Raw genomic sequence first — 20774 nt, forward strand, 5'->3', positions numbered from 1 at the left:
GGAGATATCGATAACAAAATAGTTTTGTTGAGTAAATAATTTTGAATGAACATATCCTTTATGTTTCATCAAATAAAACATTTTAGCAAGTTTGCTGTGTGATTTTGTCACTAAACAGGATTAATATGCCTGAATACGTGGGTTCAAACGTACATAGAAAGCCCATTGAGCTACGCTTTCCTTGGGTTCAAATGTGACAAGTCACCCACCCTGAAGTAATTGGTTATACTGGCTTGTGTTTTTAAAGACTCTTCCATGTTTATTATGATACAAGCTGGCATAGTTATTTTTTTCGTCTTTTACATCGTCCCTCTGAGGTAGATTTTTTTTAAAACTGATTAACTATCAGCCATTCGTAAGAAAAAGAAAATAAAAGGAAATATTCGTAAGAAAAAGAAAATAAAAAGAAATATTTTTTTTATATTTATGAAAGGCAGATGGTTTTGATTGGATTACAGCAGATCTTAAATCTACAAACATTTAAAATTATAAATAAATTATTACTTTTACGTATAATCACGAGAAGAAATATTATAAAAGTCTAAATATGTAAACTTCAATTTTACCCTAAAAAATCGCTAGAACCAAAGAATGCCAGGTTGTACTGAGGAACTTTGAGAATGGTATGGTTACTGAAGTGAATATTTGCGATCTCCTTATCCAATACTACTTGACAATGCCACACACATTGAATGACAGGGTATTTCACAACATAATTTATTACAATGTAAAGGGACATAACTCTCGTATTCATATACATCCAAACTATAATTATCATCAACAACTAAGTTTTATGTTCATGAAAGCAAAAATTGTGAAATGAAACTTTGTTTGTAATATGCACATATAGTTCACTACAGTATTAAAATAATCCTGAGGAAACCTTGGGTGGCACAGAAGAAACCATGAGAGATCCTGAGGTCGGCACTGAGGTTACTGAGGAAGCCCTGAGAGACCCCGAGGTCACTTTCCAAGTAAAACAAACTAAATTAAGTGATTTAATAAAATTATCAACTTTTATTTTATTATTTTTTAATGATATTTTGATTTTAATATCGTATCGCCGTGCAAAATTCACTGTTCAGCAATAACTTAATTTGGACTTCAGTTTTTTAAATTCAACATCTGTCTTGTAATATTTTCTCATGGTTTAGTTCTTGATTCATTGATTCAATGATTCTTATTAGTCCACTACCGGTTTTCACCGGAGGGGACTATAGCTTTACTCTGCGTCCGTCAGTCCGTCCGTCTGTCTGTCCCACTTCAGTTTTCCACACTTTTTTTTCTTTATGCGTTTGAGGAATAATATGAAATTTGTCGAACAGCTTCAAAATGTCAAACTACAGATGAAGTTTACACTTTTATAGCGTTTGGTTGACATATTTTTGAGAAAAAAATTTATATTCCAATTTTTTAATGTTCGGGTTCGATATTCTGCATATCGGTGCATTGTTTTCACAATTTCCACAAACCGGTAGGGGATGTGTATTGCTTATGCAATACTCTCAGAATGCTTGTTCAATTAGTGATAGACACTTTTCGGACTTTATTTGTGATTTCAAAGAGACAGAGTGTTGTGGCTCAAAAACTGCTAATCCCTTAAAACAACTTTGTGCTGTTTTTCTTGTCTAGGACATCAAAGACTCATTGAGTTTATTTAATTATTTCTAAATGTCAATATTTCACTCGGCCTTCTTATGTCATCATCTGTCATTTTATACTCATTGTTCAGATTCCTATACTTAGTTATGTACAATTGTCAATCGGCAGTCTAGAATACGGCGGTCAGCCTCGGCCACGTCCGACTCACCCAGAGTCTTGAGTCCGGAGGCCACTACTGGCCGTATCCGACTCGTTTCTTACATGTCTGTCTGTTAAATTAATTGTTGTAATGTTGCCATCGTTGAGTCTCGTCCAATAAATTACTGCATCAATTGCCTGTTTATAAGTCCCCTACCGGTTTCACCGGAGGGGACTATAACTTTCATCTGCGTCCGTAAGTCCGTCTGTCCGTCTGTCCGTCCGTCCGTCCGTCCGTCTGTCTGTCCCACTTCAGTTTTCCACACTTTTTATCTTTATGCGTTTGAGGAATAATATGAAACTTGCTGAACAGCTTCAAAATGTCAAACTACAGATCAAGTTTACACTTTTGTAGCGTCTGATTGACATTTTTTCGAGAAAATTGATTTTTTTATATTCCAATTTTTTAATGTTCGGGTTCGTTATCGAGTTCGGTGTGTATTGAATAAACGAGGCCAGTATGTAGTCAGTAATAATATCGTGCATTACTTGTACCATTCCTTTTATCATTTCTAACAAACAAATAAATTCTGTAAAAAAGTGTCAAGCATTGTGTTGTAAATTTATCGGCAGGGTTTGTTTTGTATTATTACAATCGGGTTCGTTGTCGGGTTGGGCTGTTTAACTGTTTGGTTTGATTCGGGGTACAGAAGACGGCAAGAAATGATATTGTGCATAACAGTGCATTGTTTTCACAAATGTTTACCAGCGAATACAGAATAGACTTGGCGAAATTACAGGAGATGAAATAAAGAGTATTATTTTACCTATTTTGTATTTAATTTCTATATCAACTATACAGTTTTAATTTCCTCTGTTCTTTTATGTCTGATTAAAGCATGACATCTCGTTTACAATAGCTCTGAAATAGCTGTGTGCTTGGAAGCTTTCATAGAATAATACAAACCGGTAGGGGACGTGTATTGCTTATGCAATACTCTGAGAATGCTTGTTGTTTCTAACAAACAAATAAGTTCTATAAAATAGTTTCAAACATTGTGTTGTTAATTTTATCGACAGGATTTTTTGTATAATTACAATCGGTTTCGTTATCGGGTTGGTCTGTTGATTCGGGGTACAGAAGACGGTAATAGAATGATATTCTGCATAACAGTGCATTGTTTTCACAAATTTCTACAAACCGGTAGGGGACGTGTATTGCTTATGCAATACTCTCAGAATGCTTGTTTATCTGGAAATGCATATTTATGGTCAGAATTGTTTAAATTCCATTTTAAAAGAGCTTAAAGTAAGAAGAAAGCATGTTCGGGTATGAGTGGTATTATATTGCCTGGTAGTACAGAAGGGTTTAATTTCCTATAAATCACTCATTTTTTATACAAATTATAACAAAACGATTTTTTCTGTTATCGCTTACAACAAACATACAGGATTCGTTATAGAAAAAAAACCCAGTTATGTCTAATTTAAATGCCTTCTTTGGTGATTCATATGGATGAAGGTGGAGAAAAAATATATAAGTATCCACTTAAGCAGGCCATGCTATTTATTTATTTAATATATATATATATTTTTTGGCAATGATTGCTACCTTCATAACCCGCATGAATCGTCAAAGAAAGCATTTCATTGTTTATATTAATATCTTTTAGTTCATTAATGAATTGATTATGAAAAGTAAGTAAAAAACACTAAATTACGTGTACTTTTAATGTACACAAGTACGTTTTCTAAAAGAAACAGCCAAATCGTCCCCTGTGAGACTTTGAGTCTGACATCATAATGATTATTTCGTGCAGTCCGTAATTTTTCTTAGGCTGCTGTAGGTTACGACCAATCGATAAAGAGTGCGTGGCAATTTCAGTCCCGTCAGTTTCAGCCGCTGTAGATTTAGACCAATCGATAAACGGGGCGTGTAGATTTCAGTCTGGCTGTTTCTATAGAGCTATGAATTAACTATAAGTTTCCGTAAGAAATAGAGAGAATCATTATTGGTAGATGTAAAGATGAGTCTATGTATTTGAAGACCATTATCATGATAAAAGAAACGTGAACATATCAATGTTATACATGAAAACTAGAGATTTATTTTTTTTTAAACAAAACGGGCGGAGTAGATGAAATTTATAATTTTGATAGTTTATCTTCCACTCTTGGTAATTATCTTTTCTTCTTCAAGTGTATATCTGTTTCTTGATTTTTAACGAAAGCCAAAAAACCTCTTCACACGCTTTTTGATGCTGCTTTTTGGACTTGCATCGCTCTGGAAAAAAAAAATACAAACGTAAAATAAATTAGAATAAAGTATTTAACGGCATGTAAGTACATGCAATCATTAACACTAGAACTATGATGTATATAGTCATACCTTCAAGGGAGGCAGAGTTTTATCTCCATCCGTTTGGGTTGTAGATGTTTTTTCATTCACTTCACTCTTCATCATGGGACCAGTTACAAGCTTCGTAAAACAAATTAATTATGTCAGATTTACAAAGGTTTTAGAAATTGTGCAAATATGCAAAAAGACATGCAATCTAATTGGAATTAGATCTTTGATTCACTCCTAAAAGATAGATAACCAGAGGTGTAGCAATCTATAAGGAGCACATCAGAAGTTTAATTTAATTAGATTGGCAAAAAGATGGTTCCTTTTATGAACTTTTCGCTGAAAAAGTGGTGTTTTTTTGTGCATTAAAATTGTTCTTTGTATTTAGACTCCTACCTTTGGGATAGATTTAAAAGTGTCTACTCCATTCAGAAATAGCTTTCTTGGAACGAAATCGCCATACAAGCTTTTTTCTTCTACCTGAAAAAAGTTGAAGTTTGAATGAAAATTATAACAGATTTAAATAGGTAGAATTCCTTTCTTTAATTGTGTTTATAATGCTGTAATTTATTTTTTTTTGCTTTTATAACTCTATTTTATTTCATTTCTTCCAATTAATTGTTTTTACTTAAATCTGTTTAAATACTCTAGATTCATTCGATTTGCATTGTACTGTACAAGCTGTTTTTCTACTCTGTCAAGTTTTATCAAATGTAAACTCACCAACCGCTCTTTTTCCACAGTTTGCTTTGTTTCTCTTTCTTTCACATTTTCCTGTAAGGAAAAAAAACAAACTACCATATTATATATAAAGTACAAGGAGACAAACTAATTAGATTCCTTGCGTAAAAAATATCTTACAAAATTATTGGCTTAAGAATTTCAAACCTGAAGTTTTAATTTAATGTAATATTTACAATATAATAAGTAAAATTTACGCTATTAAGAAGGGGGCGAAGAGAGCAAAGCGACCGAGCTTTTAATTGCAGTTTTTTTTTAAATCCATGCGCGGATCCAGAATTTTTTTCCTCTAAGGGGAAGGGTCTTGAAGCTTATTTTGTTTGGATGAGGATTGGGGATTATTATTGTTGTTGTTACATGTATTTTAATAACTAGTATTTTTCAAGAATGAATTTTTCACGGGGAGTGGGCTCCGGGCCCACTTGATCCCATCTAGATTTGCGCATGCGGAGTTTTAAGAACATCAAAAGTTGTTTGTGTCATTAAACGGTAATTTTTACACAAATGATTGCAAATTTACTAAGATTACACGCACAACGATATGTACCATGTGTAAACTTACCTCTAATTTTCTCATAGCTTCTCTAAGGCCATTGTCATTTCTTCCCTTGAGTGTATTCTGAAGCGAAAAGAAAAGTTTACATGAGATAAATCAAGCATGTGTTTCCAATATCAAAACTCTCATAAGCAATAACGCCTGATCAAAATTATCTTTGTTTTCTTCATATAAAGAATAAAAGCAAATTACTTATAAAGAATTTCTCTTATACATTATTCATAAAAACAACAGTTGTTGAACTTACGAGAAGTTCCTGATGGATGGTTTCAAATCTTTCATGGTCCTCTCGTATGCGTTTCTAAAACGAAAATTAAAACTGTGCTGACTATGATAGATCCTTCAATAAACAGCTATGCACTCGATATATGACATGATGATTTCAACTGAAAATATTCGATAAATTTTCTATTTTTATAAATCCATATTATAAATTCCTTTTCTTTCCAAAGAACACTGCAATATACATACCATGTACTGTACGGCCATTTTTGAGTTGCGTTCCGTTGGCAACATTGTTTTCTGTAACCGATATATTTAAGATTCTTTAAAGAACAAGAAACTATGAGATACGTCAAATTACAGATTCACTCCTGTGTGACCAAGACATGCGTCGTTTAAAATGCATGCTTTAAAACCTACCAGTAAATTCACTTGAATCTTTTTGATAATTTTCCTTATTCTGTCTGCCGTCTGCTATAAAAAAAAAGAGCGCTTTTGAAAAATTATATGGAAAAATGTTATGTAGTGATGGAAAAGGTACTGACTTCACATCAGAATAAACATTTCAACGGATATAAACAAATCATAGATTACATTCTTCTGTGTCTCTTCTGCATTCTCATACGAGTTATCCTTCTCGAAATGTCGGTTTTCCCCCTTAAATAAAAAAAAAATGAATAAATTGGGTTTTATTTTAGATATGACGCATCTTATAGAGTTATAATTCAGTAAAGAAAAAATGCCAGATGTATGTAATCATCAGACTGAAAGATGGTGCGATTACTGTAACATTTTCAAAAGTAGACAAAAGGGACCTTTCTGCAGGTTCTATCTCAAAAAATAATATTTTGTAAAACTGTCTTGAATATTAAATATATCTGACAAGGTATTTTGCCCGTTGGTAAGGATATACTTGGCATCAATGACTCGCAGGATTTTTCGTAGCATTTCATTATTTAAATATTAACCTGATACATTGTATACATGAATTGCATGTTACAAAATATTTTTTCCCCTTAAGTCGATTTCAATATGAATATCACATGACGGCGTTATAATGTTATAAATATTTTTTAAAATGTGTTCAATACCTGACATTCTCTTGTACATTTTTCTTGTGTTTCGCCATTTAGCTTTCTCTTGAAAAAAACCCCCAAAACATTTATAAAAACAACTGACGAATTGATTAGGCAAAGCAAAAATTATGTTTTACTAATACGTTCAATCAATTTAAGGTATTTTACAAAAGGCGTATGGTTTTCATATACATGTACATCGTAAACATATAATTATAGTAATATTAGTTTTTTTTTTAATTCTTTTTGTTTAGTGTATGGCGAAATATGTAACTTACCCACAGCTCCTCGTGGACAAGAACCATTTTTGAATGGTTCTCTTGAATCGTTTTCTATAATTCTATAATTCTTTTGATTAAATTCAATATCTTGAACAATGACGAAAATCTAGACATAGATATAATGATACTATATGTACATTAAAAATCAAACATAATTTTCTTTTTCTTTTTTAGATAGTCTCACCATCATCTTGACAGCCGAGTGAGAACTTTTGTTTTCGGGAAGAATCCTTTTCTGTAACCGAAAAACATTTGATTTAGTCTCTAGTGTTTAAATCTTTATAAATGTTTAAATCTTATTGTTCTGATTTTCACACGACGAGACCATAATTATTAGGCAAAGTACTGTTTTAATTTACCAGTAAATCAACTTGAATTCTCTGTAATACTCTCCTTCTTACTCCTGCTTCAACTGTTGATTAAAATAGCGAACTTTTATATCTTTTTTTTATTAATATATTTAAAGGTTCCTTTTTCTGTAAAACACTGTTATTATATTCTAAAGGTACGAAAGATCAGTGTGTCGTTGTAAAATTTAATTTTCTGATTATAGATTTTTTATTACAAATAATGAAAATAATAGATTCTTGAAGTGAATAATTTTTTTTGATTAGAAATTTCTATTGCAAATAATGAAAATGCTAGTAACCGATTCTGGAAGTGAATAAAATCATGATAAAAAAATTAACTGATATCATGCTACATGTACATGTATATTATTAAGCAATTTCAAAAAACGTAATGTTGAAATAATTTACTATAATTAACTACATACCAGATATTGCACGGCCTCAAACTTCAGTTTCAACTCCGTCAGTTGATTCATGCTCACAATCTATAAGATTAACAAAATTAATGTAAGTTATTTATTATAAAACCGTTAGATAATTAATCTACGTGTCTATTATTTGCCATTACAAAATAATCTCGATAATCAAAACATAATAAAATATTAATTGATAATATAAAGAAGTTTTAAAAAGGACATCATCATTATAGCATACATGTTATATATAATCAATAAAGGGGGTTTTCAATGCGTATTTTGTATGTATTTTCTCACAGGTTACCGAGACTTGCTAACAGAAGACTTATACTGGGTTTTGCAAAACGCCATCTCCATACTGTAACTGCCCCATTTTGGTAATCTACAATAATTAAATAAACATTTAAGTTATAATCACCGTCTTCTTAAAATTCGCTCTGGAATCTCTTTATTAATCCACGAATACTGATGACTACCTTGGTGCAAGTCGTCTCTTCTCCGCTCAGATTTCTGTTTATAGAAACTATTGTTGCGTCACAGGGTTTGTGACGTCAACTATACGTCATGATATAAGAATTGTAGCATTATGAACAGTTCCCGACAGTTTATCCCGGAACATTGTTATCAGGCACGTAGCATCAGGGGGGCCAGGGGGGGCCTGCCCCCCCCCCCCCCCCCCACTTTTTCTCGCAGCAACAAATTTTTTAAAATTTACATATAAAAAAATGAATTATAATGGAGTTGGCCCCCCGCAGTTTTTTAGAAGTAAGTAAAAAATTGATATGAAAATAAGGGAATGGGGAGTCAAATTAAAGTTACCTCCCCCCCCCCCCCCCCCCCCCCCCACGGATTAGGATTTTGAAGATTTTTGGAAACTTTAAATTTCCCTTTTTTTTTTTTTTTTTTTGCTTGTCAAGAATTTTTTGGATGGGTTTGGCCCCCCCCCCCCCCCCCACACACACTTTCAAAAACGATGCTACGTGCCTGGTCATTTATGATTTTACGGGATGGCTGGTATTTTTTTTATCGATCAGTTATTAAAAAATCATTTTCTTAAGCGTTTCATTTACTAATACTTTTACATAATTATTATTATTCATTAATTCTGTCTGTCTTCTTGTGTGTGTTTTGAAATTTTATTACATCGACGTTTCCATTTTTCAAGCATTTGGTGAATTAAGATACATGTAGTTATATTTTTTCATTCTAATTTTTTAATAAATCGGCCGATTTATCAAAAGGGATGATCGTGTGCTAGAGTTCTCGGTTGCTCTGTGATGATTTTAATTATTATAATATCAATTGGAATCAGACTGTTGACTTATTAAAGAAGAATGGATTATTCCAGGAAAGCAAATCGATTAAAACTAGGATGCTCAACAAATTACCAATTGGATCTAGCGTAAAGTTTTAAAAGATTTTTGTCACAATCTTTATAATTTAGTAAAGAAAAATCAGCATATTTTAGGTCTAAAATTTCCAAAATCTTTATCTCAAATAGATCGATATAATTTTAAAAATGGCCACGCGCATTCAAACCCATTTTAAATACACTCATGGCTTTACAATGATGTCTTGCAGTTTAATAATCTGTCCCAGAATCCGGTTTCCGTCCCTTTTCGTTAAATACATGTAGTTGGATATTCGTAGTTATAACTGTGTCTGGTTACATAAATTCACAAGATTTAAAAAGATCAAGAATTGTTTTGAACCACAAAATTTAAAGGGAATGATAAATTATGCATTTTTTTCTCTATGCTTAGATTTTTCGATATCGTTAAATGCTCAGTAGACACAAAAGTACTGATGGCTGGTCGAAAAAGAAAGATATATCCTGTATTAAATTGCCCCAATTCAGTGATAGAAAAGTCTTACGATGTATTCTGCCTTTACTTGCATTTTGCGGACATTTACCAAAAATCCATCAAAACTCACGTATTAATTATTTTTATTTGTCTAAGAACGACTTAGAACGTTTATTATGCTGCAAACAAAACAAAAAGTGTATAGAAAAACAAGACTTTATGTCTTTATCATTTTATTTGAAAAAGAAAATTATTTGCAAACTTGTAACACCAGGACCAATAATGAGTTGTCAATTAAGCATTAAAAGACTATTTTTTACGTCAGACATTTCTTCCATGGCCATTGCACTGACGGTGAACAATAGAAGACTAAGTAGATAGGGCTCCTCTGTTGAGAGGGACACCCACCGGGGACAAAGTTCCACTGACTCCTAACCGCTTGTCCATAGTCATCGCCATACATTTTTGGCGGCAAATTTGAAATATTGATGACCCCGGAACAAGTTCGGTAGGATGGTGGGTAGGATCCTGGAATAAGGCATTTAGGCTCGCAGACTCGTCCTGAGGAATCGTAGGCAGTGAGAATGGCCTTACCTGGTCCTAGTTTAGGATGTTTCACCGCCACATAGGCAGTTGTCTCTGAGATCGGTTGTCTCTCGTCCATCACAGCGTGTTCTTTGAAATGTCCGTCGTAGGTCAGACCGTCAGAGCGGATGTACACTTTCTTCACTCCAGAGTTAACGTTCTTGCATGTCGGGAACTTAGCCACAACTTGGCCTCTGGTCTGATAAAAAAGAGGCCTGAGCGCCGTGTATACGAGGGGGTTATAAATGTCTACGCCAGGTATGAACTGGTCCCGAACGATAATTGGACTGTTGAAACCTGGTCCAGAAACATCTCTTTCGTTTATAATTTTCACCGGGATGTACGCCCATCTTGAGACATCACAAACGCCATCTAATGAAAATAAATTCTGCCGACCCCTCTCCAACACAGGGGTCGTGCCATGGATTACAGCTGTTTTAGATGCGTAACTTGGTTTATGTGGTATGGTTGCTTTATGATTATTAAAACCGTATTTTGTGAAAGGATTGGCTATTGACGTTGGTTTGTGGGAAAGGTTCGATGCGTACTTTGGAAGCAGAGTTTGAATGTAAGCATTATCTCTCTTGTGTCTGATGTGTTCTGTTGAACGCGCAAATCGTGTTCTGGGGTCGTTAAACGTGTTAAAGAACTGGAAATCGCCCATGTCCACCACTGGATTTTGGTTTGTGTCTGCGGTGCCACCGACTTCTGCAGCCGTAAGAGCAACACATCTATTTATAGTTGTACTGCATCGCAGAAACCGAGATCCGCCACACCCATCGGCGCACTCCGGAGAATTTGCATACGTGTACAATTCGCTGGTATATCTATTGCTGAAGCCTTCGAGATTTGTGACATTGGGGAAGCCATCCATGGCTCGATCGGGCTGATGCAGTGGTGAGTTTATGATCGGATAATCAGCTTCCGGATTTGCAGAGCCTAAGGCGATTTGCTTCTCTCTGAACCTCTCCCACACATAATCGACATGGGCGTGGTACATGAAGAAGACGGGGTCGTGAGCCGCTGTATTCAGTCTGGACATATCTCCTCCTACCCAGTTATGTACGTTGTTGTGCTGTCCCTCCAGAGTGTTGGCTAGCATTTCGTTGGTGCCCAAAACAATCTGTCTCGTCAAATTCACTGTAGGGTCGTTCAGGAACAAATCCAGACCTTCGGGTGTGAATAGGGACCCAATGACGCCGATATCACGTGACAGTCTCTGTCCGTCCGGTCGGGCTGGCCAGCCTGCAAATGGCCCGTTGACGACTATTCCGTCACCGTTTCCGACCAGTGCCGAGGAGAAGAAAGAAGTTAATGCGGGGTCGTCCATAACGAAGTCTTTGGATGAGTCCCAGTATGGGAGACTGACTGACGGATCCACGCGCCTCAAAGCTGTCTCAAATCTAAAAAGGTAGCAAAACAAGGGTGTTATTATATAAATAGTGCCTGTTTGGGAGGGTAACAGTTGAAATTGACACCCCGAGAAAACCATTGTCAACCGACGCGAAGCGGAGGTTGACAATGGTTTTCGAGGGTTGTCAATTTCAACTGTTATCCTCCCAAACAGGCACTATTTATTTTGTTATACTGAATGTCTTTTTTAACATTTTTAAGAAAATTTTACTGCTTTTATATAGGAATAACGTGAATTCTACAGCGAACCGTACGCGCATAATTTTCGCGCATGTAACATTTTTTAATGTTACCCGTTGCCAAGTGCGTTGCTAACGCTGAGGGTAATAGTAAATATTATTAACTGCGTCTTAACCAATCAGATTTCAGTATTTAACATGAAAGTATAACAATAATAAATACGCTGTTTTACTCATTCTGCATTCGTCCTGTATTTAGTAGATTCACAAAGCAATCGACCACGTTGGCAAAACAAATCAAAGCGGGAAGAGATACACATGTAATTGATATTTGTAATTTAAGTGCTTCATAGGTATAGTCCATGATTGTACAGTATAATATAAACTTACGCTGTTAAATATTCTCTGTGCCACGCCAAAAATCCCGGCCCCTCATGGCCTGACTGTAGGGCGATTCCTGTGTGCATATTTGCCAGGGCATCATATCTCTGTGCAACATATGATAATGATTATGAGAAAATGAAACACTCTTTTTACATTCAGTACACGAGCGCTCATAAAATACAAACACGACTTACTAGCATATCAGCATACCCTTACTTACAATAAATTGCCTAATAATGGTTTTCATTAATTTCAGCAATCTAAAAAAAACCAAAGTTTTCTGGCTGCACAGTACACTAAAGTGACTGAATCTTAAAGATGATGGTCCACACGACCATCAAAATTAATCAATAAGTTAAACAATTACCCCATCGTTCTTCATAGCGTTGACGGCATTGAAGAAAGCTTCCCTCTCTGCGTCGCTTAGGGTTCTGAACTCCCTTCGTACAGCCACAGGTGTCGCAGCCTGCCTCTTGTACCGTTTGTAGCGCCGCTTGGATTCCATTTCCCGCTGGAGGGACCGGATGTAGTTAATATCTGACGTGCTGAGACTGACATGGTAACGTACAAATGACGTTTTCCATAAGTAGGAGTTGATACATCGGCTCTGAATGGAGTAAGCTGGCGTGTCTTGTACCCTGGCCATCCGTGAGTAGAAGTCATAGCACTCCTTAAACAATCCCGGAAGTTTACATTCCCAGACTGCAGCGTGGGTTTCCAAGACGACGAGAAATATGGCGTAATATGAAGGCCACCGCATCTTGTGCTGAAACATAGAGATATATCCATCAATACAAGCATGTAAAATGGGTACTGCTTAGTTGCTAATGTGCAAAAGAAAATTGTAAAGGGAAATCAAGAAGTTCATTTCCAGTCACGGTAATTAAAATCTTATATTTGATTGCGGTTAACGTCAAAACCATGTCAACTGAACGTAAAAAATTTCCCTTTGAGTCCGATAATCAACCCCGATGACCTCGGTAGTTAAATAAGCATTAAACAAGAGGACATGCTCATTAAAGTGATAGGAGCTTTATTTGAAACTTTAGTTTCCTACAGTTTCCTTGAACTTCGTCTATTCTGTCAAATTTAGTTAGTGTAACAAGCGTGAAGTTTTAGACACGTTTCGTATTTTGCAGGGTTTTTCCCCTTCTATAAAAAATTGTACAGAAATGGTAATATAACAAAAACTTGTCAGTTGAACCTTTGAATCTCAACATCACGTAACTTCATTATTCACCACACATTTCTTGTAAATAAAACGGAAAATAACAAAGATAAAAAATTTAAGATTTTGGCAAATAAATAGGGAAATAAGACCACATGATGTTTTACAAATAAGTGAAATATACAGTGTACTTTGATTTTACTTCATTTTTAAAGATTTGACAAAATAAAAATTATTGAAACATAACCAGAAAATTTAAAGTTGAAAACTCTATCGATCCCTACGTACAATTGATAAAAATTACAATTTGATTGTCTTTAATATCGTTAAAATGTTAAAAGATTTAGATAAAATTATAATTATATCTGAAAAAAATGCTGATCAAATATCTTGTATATTCAGTTGTTTACTGTCAATTTACAACATTCCGTTTAGCTTACTGTTAAAATTGAATTATCGAAGATAAATAAGAAAAGTCAGATGTATGCTTCACAGTTTGTACCGAAAAAAGATATACTAATTATTAATCTTACCTTACAAGTTTTTAAGTGTTAATAGTATTCCCTTTTGCCAAGAATGTATATAAATTTTGAGTACTAGTATCGAATTTTAAAAACGTCATAAAATGTACCGATAAAATATAAAGCGCATCTGTGCAAATCCGTGTCTATATAGCAAATTTGATTGTTTTTCGGAAATTTATGACAAAGAAAACTAGTTATAAAAAATGAATCTATTAAGAATGTTAAATAACAGACAAGGTTACCTGACAATCTGTGAAATGCACAACCTAGTTTGAGTACTCAGTGGTTTGTCAGATTTTATACGAGCAATCTGGCACGATGAATTTAAGGACTTCCCCCTTAATTAAAGAATGTCTGATAGGCAAATCTCCATAACTAAATTAAACAATCATTTACACTTTCCTGACCTTTTCAAGAATCAGTCAATTCTATTTGTCTATAATATAGTTATTTTAGGTAATCTATTTTACAGAAAGAATATAACGTGCACTGCATTATTATCCTTATGTTGGCACCAGTATCTATCTATCTATCTATCTATCTATCTATCTATCTATCTATCTATCTATCTATCTATCTATCTATCTATCTATCTATCTATCTATCTATCCATTAATCTCTCTGTCTATCTGTTTAGCTTTCTGTATTCTGTTTGTTTAATATTTTTATAAATCAAAAATAATTTACACAAATATGTTAAAAGCGTATATTAAACGAAAGTTAACTATATAAGTTGGATTACTGAATTTAACTCTAAAACAGTAACAAAATTTGGAGTTTCTGGATCTTTTTAGATTTCTATTGGACAAAAACATGCATATATACCAGATTACAAAGTCAATGGCGCCTATATTAAACTAGTGCCTTTCAGCACGGATTCATGATTCTATTATCCAAATGCCTGATTTAACTTGATACATTGTTTTAGTCTTTTTTAGATTTTTTTTTCATTCACAACGCAAACCGAAATACAAAGGGGCGTTGAACCAAAAGGCTGAACAATAAAAGAAAAGAAAGGTCACTAGGGGGTAGGGGACACTCCCCATTCACTGCAATGAACATCATTCTTTCATTACTTTACATGTCCTGTTTTTCAGCGCTCGGGAATTAGAGAAGCTAAAGACACGACAATCATTAGCCTATTCTCAAACTGACTGGGAGATTTTTTTTAAAAGAGTGATTTAAAAAACTGCATGTTTAAATTTAAATAACGTTTAAAGTGAAACTTCAAAGTTTATCTACGTTAATTTATGTTTGAAACACATAAATATATAAATCTGCTAAAAAGATCACGTGATCATTGTTTCCTGCCCTTAAAGTCATCGTCCTGTAAGTTTTGTTTTTTATTTAGGAGAAAATATATGTTGGACTTAGCAATTATGATAATTAAACAAAATGATTTAAAACAAAGTGTAAATATTTTCTTGGTCTTAGTTTGCCTGCGTCACCCACAAAAGTGAATTCAAGCACACTTCCTATATACTTGTCAGAAACAACTTTGCAACAAAGACGTTGCAAAAAAGGGTTGTCCGTACCTTTATGCCAGCTAAAAATTCAGTTTTGCTTTTCAAATTCATGCATGCAACGTTAACATGTTACCTGTACCTTAATTAATTACCTCTGACGAAAACTAGATGATAGTGAAAAAACTAGCTGGATTTGCACATAACCGCAGTTTAGTGTTTGCCTATTTTTTTTTTTTGGGGGGGGGGGGGTAGGGGCAGGTATATCTGTCCTTCGTTGTCACTTCAATGGTCTAAAAAAAAAACCTAGGTGAAATTAAATTTCTGTAAAAAGATTACATTTTAAAGATGGATATAAAGTTTGTAGATGCGTGTATTACACATCAAGCTGACTTGCTGAACTTGGGAAAATATTACCAGCAAAGGTTGAGACAGGACAAGCGAGTGGTCAGTCTTATTTGTATGTGCTCCATGACATATTTTTGAATGATAATTGTTAACCAAAAAAATACACAGTTAATCAAAAGAAAATTTTAAAATTTTGCACACCTCCTCTACTCTCTCCTTGACTTTATGTAAACACACTCGAGATGTTAGTAAATACAAATTTACCTCCATTTCGAAACATTAGGTTGTTCGTTTTACCTACCTTGATGGCAAAATTCACCAGGGACGTCCTGAGCAATGCAATCTCCTCTACTAATTGTATATCATGTTGTCCCTTTATCATATAGCTCTTGACGTTATTTTAAGTAATTATCATAAAACTAAATAACAGATGACACACGCCGTAAATCCCGATTTATTGAATACTTTCAGGGTTTTTTTGGTCATTATAATCACTTTATTAGTTTTAGTTGACATTTTCAAATGTCACAATATTGCTTTCTTTTCTGACAGTTTTCTCTTCATATATTTATAGGTACCTTCCTTAACAAGAGAAATCACCAATTGATTTATGTACAGTTATTCTTCAGTTTTACCCAAAATGTTAAGATCTACATACTTTGCCGGTTTGAAGTTTTTACTGATTTAAATTAATGTTTTAATTATAGTATTTATCAGTGTTTTAAATGCATAGTACTTTTTTAGGAATACAAGATTTGCACGTACACGTCTGAATCTGCCTTTCAAGCTGACTCTGGTCCTTTTAAGCTGAAACAGATCTTTAATGCTGAAAAAGATCCAACAGGGCTACCACAGCTCCTACAGGACTGACACTGGTCCTATAGGACTGACACAAGTTTTATAAGACCGGCACGGGTCCTATAAGACTAACAAAGGCCTTATAGGACTGACGTGTCCTACAGGGCTGATGCAAATAATATAGAGCAGACAAAGATCCTAAAGGACTGGCACAATTCCTACAGTGCATACGCAGATTCTACAGAGTTTAAACGGATCCTTCAAGGCTGATACAGGCACTGAAACAAATCAAACAGGAATGATACAGATCCTTACATAAATTCTACAGGGCTGGCGCAAACCATACACAGATCCTATATATAGGACTAGTGCAAATCTTAGAGTATTGACGCAGATCCTATAAGGCTGACTCATATTGTAAAAGGGTTGTTCTAGACGTAATGTCACAGATGCGATAAAATCCTGAAAAATGCGCGTAAAAGACAAAATCTTGTGCTTTGAGAAATCTATCTATTTCAATTCAGATCTGAAAAGTTTGATGCATTATAAATAAATAAATATTTCTGAAGTTCAACTATTTTGTAGAGCGTGAAGCAAGGATAGTCGCCGCACGCTAGCGACACCATTTCTAGATCTTTGGCGTTCTGGTAGAATTTTGTAATTAAGTATTCTATAAAAATTGGCCACGATGCTCTTTGATTTTTTACATTTTAAATTTTTTTTTCATAAAGTAACTAATTACTCTTTTTGTAATCAATCGATTAGTATATTTGATATTATTTAATGTGTGATCAGTTTGTTGAGGTCTCTTCAAGAAGTCGTGAACGTAGCTTTATGATATAGCTCATGACGTAAGAACCCAATATTAACTTTCCTTCAGAGCGTATATTTTCTGTCTATTTATTTATTAACATGACATATGCTTTTATTAGATATTGGAACCACGTTAAGGTTACATTGTTCACTCGCTCTCAATTTTAAGTTGATATATCAATTCCAGTACATTTTCTGGTGATTTCTATCCATCGAGGCAAAAAATGCCTCGTATCATTATTTGGCATGCCCAGTCTTTTTATTCCTTGGTCTAGAAACAAATAGCATTGCGTAGATATCCGAAATGAACGGTAACGATCCTTAATTTTTTTTAAAACAGAAAAAAATTTGTTTCAAAATATTATGTTAAGTGGATCTTTTTCAAATTTTCAAATTATGTTATTTATACCAAAAAACAAATATTAGAAAGGCGTAAATTCATGACGCGGTGATGTCACGTATATATCATGCTATATAAACATCAATATCTTGTTAAGTGTTCAACGAAATTTAATCAAAATTTTACTTCAAATTAGAGTTTTTATAAGAAAAATTTTGATGTATCATTTATACAATACAGCGCCAGTGTGAAATGCGGTGCATAGTGTGACATTACTTTTGGATCAACCCTTGCACATTACTGACACATATCCTTCAGTGTTGACACGGATCCTACAAGGCTGACGCTATTCCTTTAGGACTGACAAAAAATCCTAACATAGCTGATACGTTCCTGCAGTATTGATATGGGAACTGTATTACAGTTTTGCTTTGCTAGTTAAACTTGGATATTGTGTTGTATTTTTGTATTTGTAAATGATAAACATTGTAATTTGTAATCAAAGTGAAACTCGGTTCTTACAATGATAACACAAAAGGTATTGTAATCAATTTTTACGGCGACATTTTAAGTTTTGATCACACTGGAGTGCCTTCAATAAATATTGCAAGTGTAAAAGTACACATTTTTGCGTTTCATAATTGTTAAACCCGGATGATTTTCATACAAATACCTAATCTTGTTTTGTATTGTTCGATAATGGCAAACTCGTCACTGGTTACATTGTATGATTTAGGTATGTTTTTACTCTTAGTATGCAATTCATACCATATATACATGTAATACTCATTAGTGTGATAAGAAAAGGAACACTATGCCGGATAATTATGCCAGTGCCACGGTGGCATTTTTGCACCCGTCTAAGCTGCATATATCGAAAAATTCAAATATGCCATATGATAAATTATTGCTTAAAGAGTTAACAACCACCTTTGTTATCATTGTATCTCACCTGTCAGGTGAGATATTTACCTTTCAAAAATAAATTCCTACAGGAAAATAATTTTTCCCATAGGAAAAACAATATTCCTATAGGTAATTTGAAATTTCCTATCGGAATACAAGAACTTCCTATAGGTATATCAATTCCGATAGGATTTTATAAAATCCGATAGGAAAACTCAATATCCTATAGGAAAACTACATGCCTGAATCAAAATCCTACAGGAAATACCACTCTCCTATAGGAAATATAATTCCTATAGGACTTTAAAAAAATCCTATAGGATTGTCAATATTTCCTGTAGGATAATCGATTCTCCTATGGGAATTATCATTTTCCTATGTGATATTAATTTTAAAGGTTAATGTCTCACCTGTCAGGTGAAACACACTAAAAACAAAAGTGGTTATATACTCTTTAGACAATGGTCTATCATTTGGTATGTGTGGATTTTTCCGAAACTGCATCTTAATCGGGTGCAAAAATACCACCTTGGCACTGGCATAATTATCCGGCACAGTGTTATAATTAAAGCTTCAGCATTTTTCTTTTTAAACGTATTGGACAGTCCCCACTGCATTCATATTTCCTTTGATCCACCAAAGAAAGCATGTAGATCTGCTAAATAATAATCATAAAGAGAATATTTACCCAATTAAAAAAATGCATTGCATAAATAACCTTCAGGGAGGCACGATTTTGGAATCTGTGGTCAAGAAAAAAGACATTTAATTTGTATCACCTTGCTAAGCTGTATAAATGTTTCTCTAATAATGTGGGTTTCTCAGAAAGATTTATTATTTTATTAATTGTCGAACAACCACCTAAGTTGTTAGGGGAGGACGAAAACTCTGTTAGTTTTTGATTTATTTATTAAGAAAGGTAAAGTTCATATATGATATTTTTGTTGATGTCGAAATGTTTCCTTCGATGCATTCTAAGAATTATAAATAAAAGTTAATAATAGCTTAATTGGAATTTAATGGCATTTTAAAACGATAAAACGTATGATTTACATGTATACATTGTATGAACATATTTCACTCACAGCCATTAATTAGTAAAATCTCTCTCTCTCTCTCTCTCTCTCTCTCTCTCATGCACATTCCGTTGTTTTGAACACATATTTGATTAATTTAAACATTTAAATATTTGTCATTAATTAATCAAAGATCCATTGATTATTTCTAAGACCTTTGGTCAAATCTATATGCATATTCTTTATGATTAAAATTAGTATATAGAAAAGAACTCTTTTTTGATTTTGAATTTTTATTTGGAGATAATGACAACCCAAAGTTATTAAATTTTGACGACAATCATTCATTTTTCACATTTAAAATGTACTGTTACAAGGTTGAATATCGTTCATATGCACATTAATCAATTCATTTCGTAGATTGAAGATTTGAATTAATGAGATGATTAAAATTCAGTAATGATTTGTCTATTGTTATATTGAATTTATCAAAGGTGATTTACCGACAATGAAATTTGTGACGAACGTGTCTATAATCTACCGTAAAAATTAAGCAGATCATCGTTCTCTCTCTCTCTCTCTCTCTCTCTCTCTCTCTCTCTCTCTCTCTCTCTCTCTCTCTCTCTCTCTCTCTCTCTCTCTCTCTCTCTCTCTCTCTCTCTCTCTCTCCAAATTAAAACCTAACAATCTCCCCTCCAAAAGACAAAAACATATATTTATCCAATACTATCTTCCCCCGATAAACTGAGTTTTAAATATCAACACCCCATCTACACAGTTTCCCATTTTTTCATTAATTGTGGTAACTTATTTCGAAAGTTTATGCAGAAATGTCAGATAAGGTAAGGAAAACGCATGAACATATTGTTCATGCATATCATTTAAATTGTGGCATCGAATTACAACTAGTATTCAAAATAGTGAAAATGTGATAAATAATATACTTGTCATAATTCACAGATATGGAAGTACATATATAGTAATTATAAGTACTCTAATTAACTTTTTCAGAATTGATTGGTTAATTAACTCCTTTCGTAAAGTGAAATACAAAACTGTCATTTATAAGAGTCCCATAAACACTATCATGTTTATATTAATACCTGAATGTTATAACTTTTGTTAAGTTAATTAAGAACAGTCATCCTCGCTAGCCATGCCAGTGGCGTCGGAAGCAAATTGAAAGTGGGGGGGGGGGGGGGGGGGGGGGGGGCTAGACTAATCCTCAGAAATCTTGACAAGCAATAAAAAAAAAGAACAACAAAAAACATAAAAACTTCATTCACAAAATCATGAAAATCCT

The 20774-nt window shown here is 33.8% G+C and overlaps 1 protein-coding gene and 2 long non-coding RNA genes across 3 annotated transcripts; all 3 read right to left on the reverse strand.

The window, feature by feature from the left end:
- Positions 1-4129: 4129 nt before the first annotated feature.
- LOC117693010 (uncharacterized) lies at positions 4130-4863 on the reverse strand. The gene is made up of 3 exons (XR_004604264.2): positions 4811-4863; positions 4484-4567; positions 4130-4219 (listed from the first exon to the last, which is right to left on the reverse strand). It is a non-coding gene; the product is annotated as an uncharacterized lncRNA (long non-coding RNA).
- A 526-nt stretch (positions 4864-5389) lies between these two features.
- On the reverse strand, positions 5390-6083 carry LOC117693011 (uncharacterized). The gene is made up of 4 exons (XR_004604265.2): positions 6027-6083; positions 5856-5906; positions 5632-5685; positions 5390-5447 (listed from the first exon to the last, which is right to left on the reverse strand). It is a non-coding gene; the product is annotated as an uncharacterized lncRNA (long non-coding RNA).
- Positions 6084-9750: 3667 nt separating this feature from the next.
- On the reverse strand, positions 9751-15971 carry LOC105318244 (uncharacterized). The gene is made up of 4 exons (XM_011415233.4): positions 15900-15971; positions 12463-12861; positions 12102-12199; positions 9751-11522 (listed from the first exon to the last, which is right to left on the reverse strand). The coding sequence occupies exons 2-4, from the start codon at positions 12853-12855 to the stop codon at positions 9851-9853; spliced, it is 2163 nt and encodes a 720-aa protein (XP_011413535.3). The 5' UTR covers positions 12856-12861; positions 15900-15971; the 3' UTR covers positions 9751-9850.
- Positions 15972-20774: the final 4803 nt, after the last annotated feature.

This window comes from Magallana gigas, chromosome 3, assembly GCF_963853765.1.
Source record: "Magallana gigas chromosome 3, xbMagGiga1.1, whole genome shotgun sequence".
In the NCBI taxonomy this organism is placed as follows: Eukaryota; Metazoa; Mollusca; class Bivalvia; order Ostreida; family Ostreidae; genus Magallana; species Magallana gigas.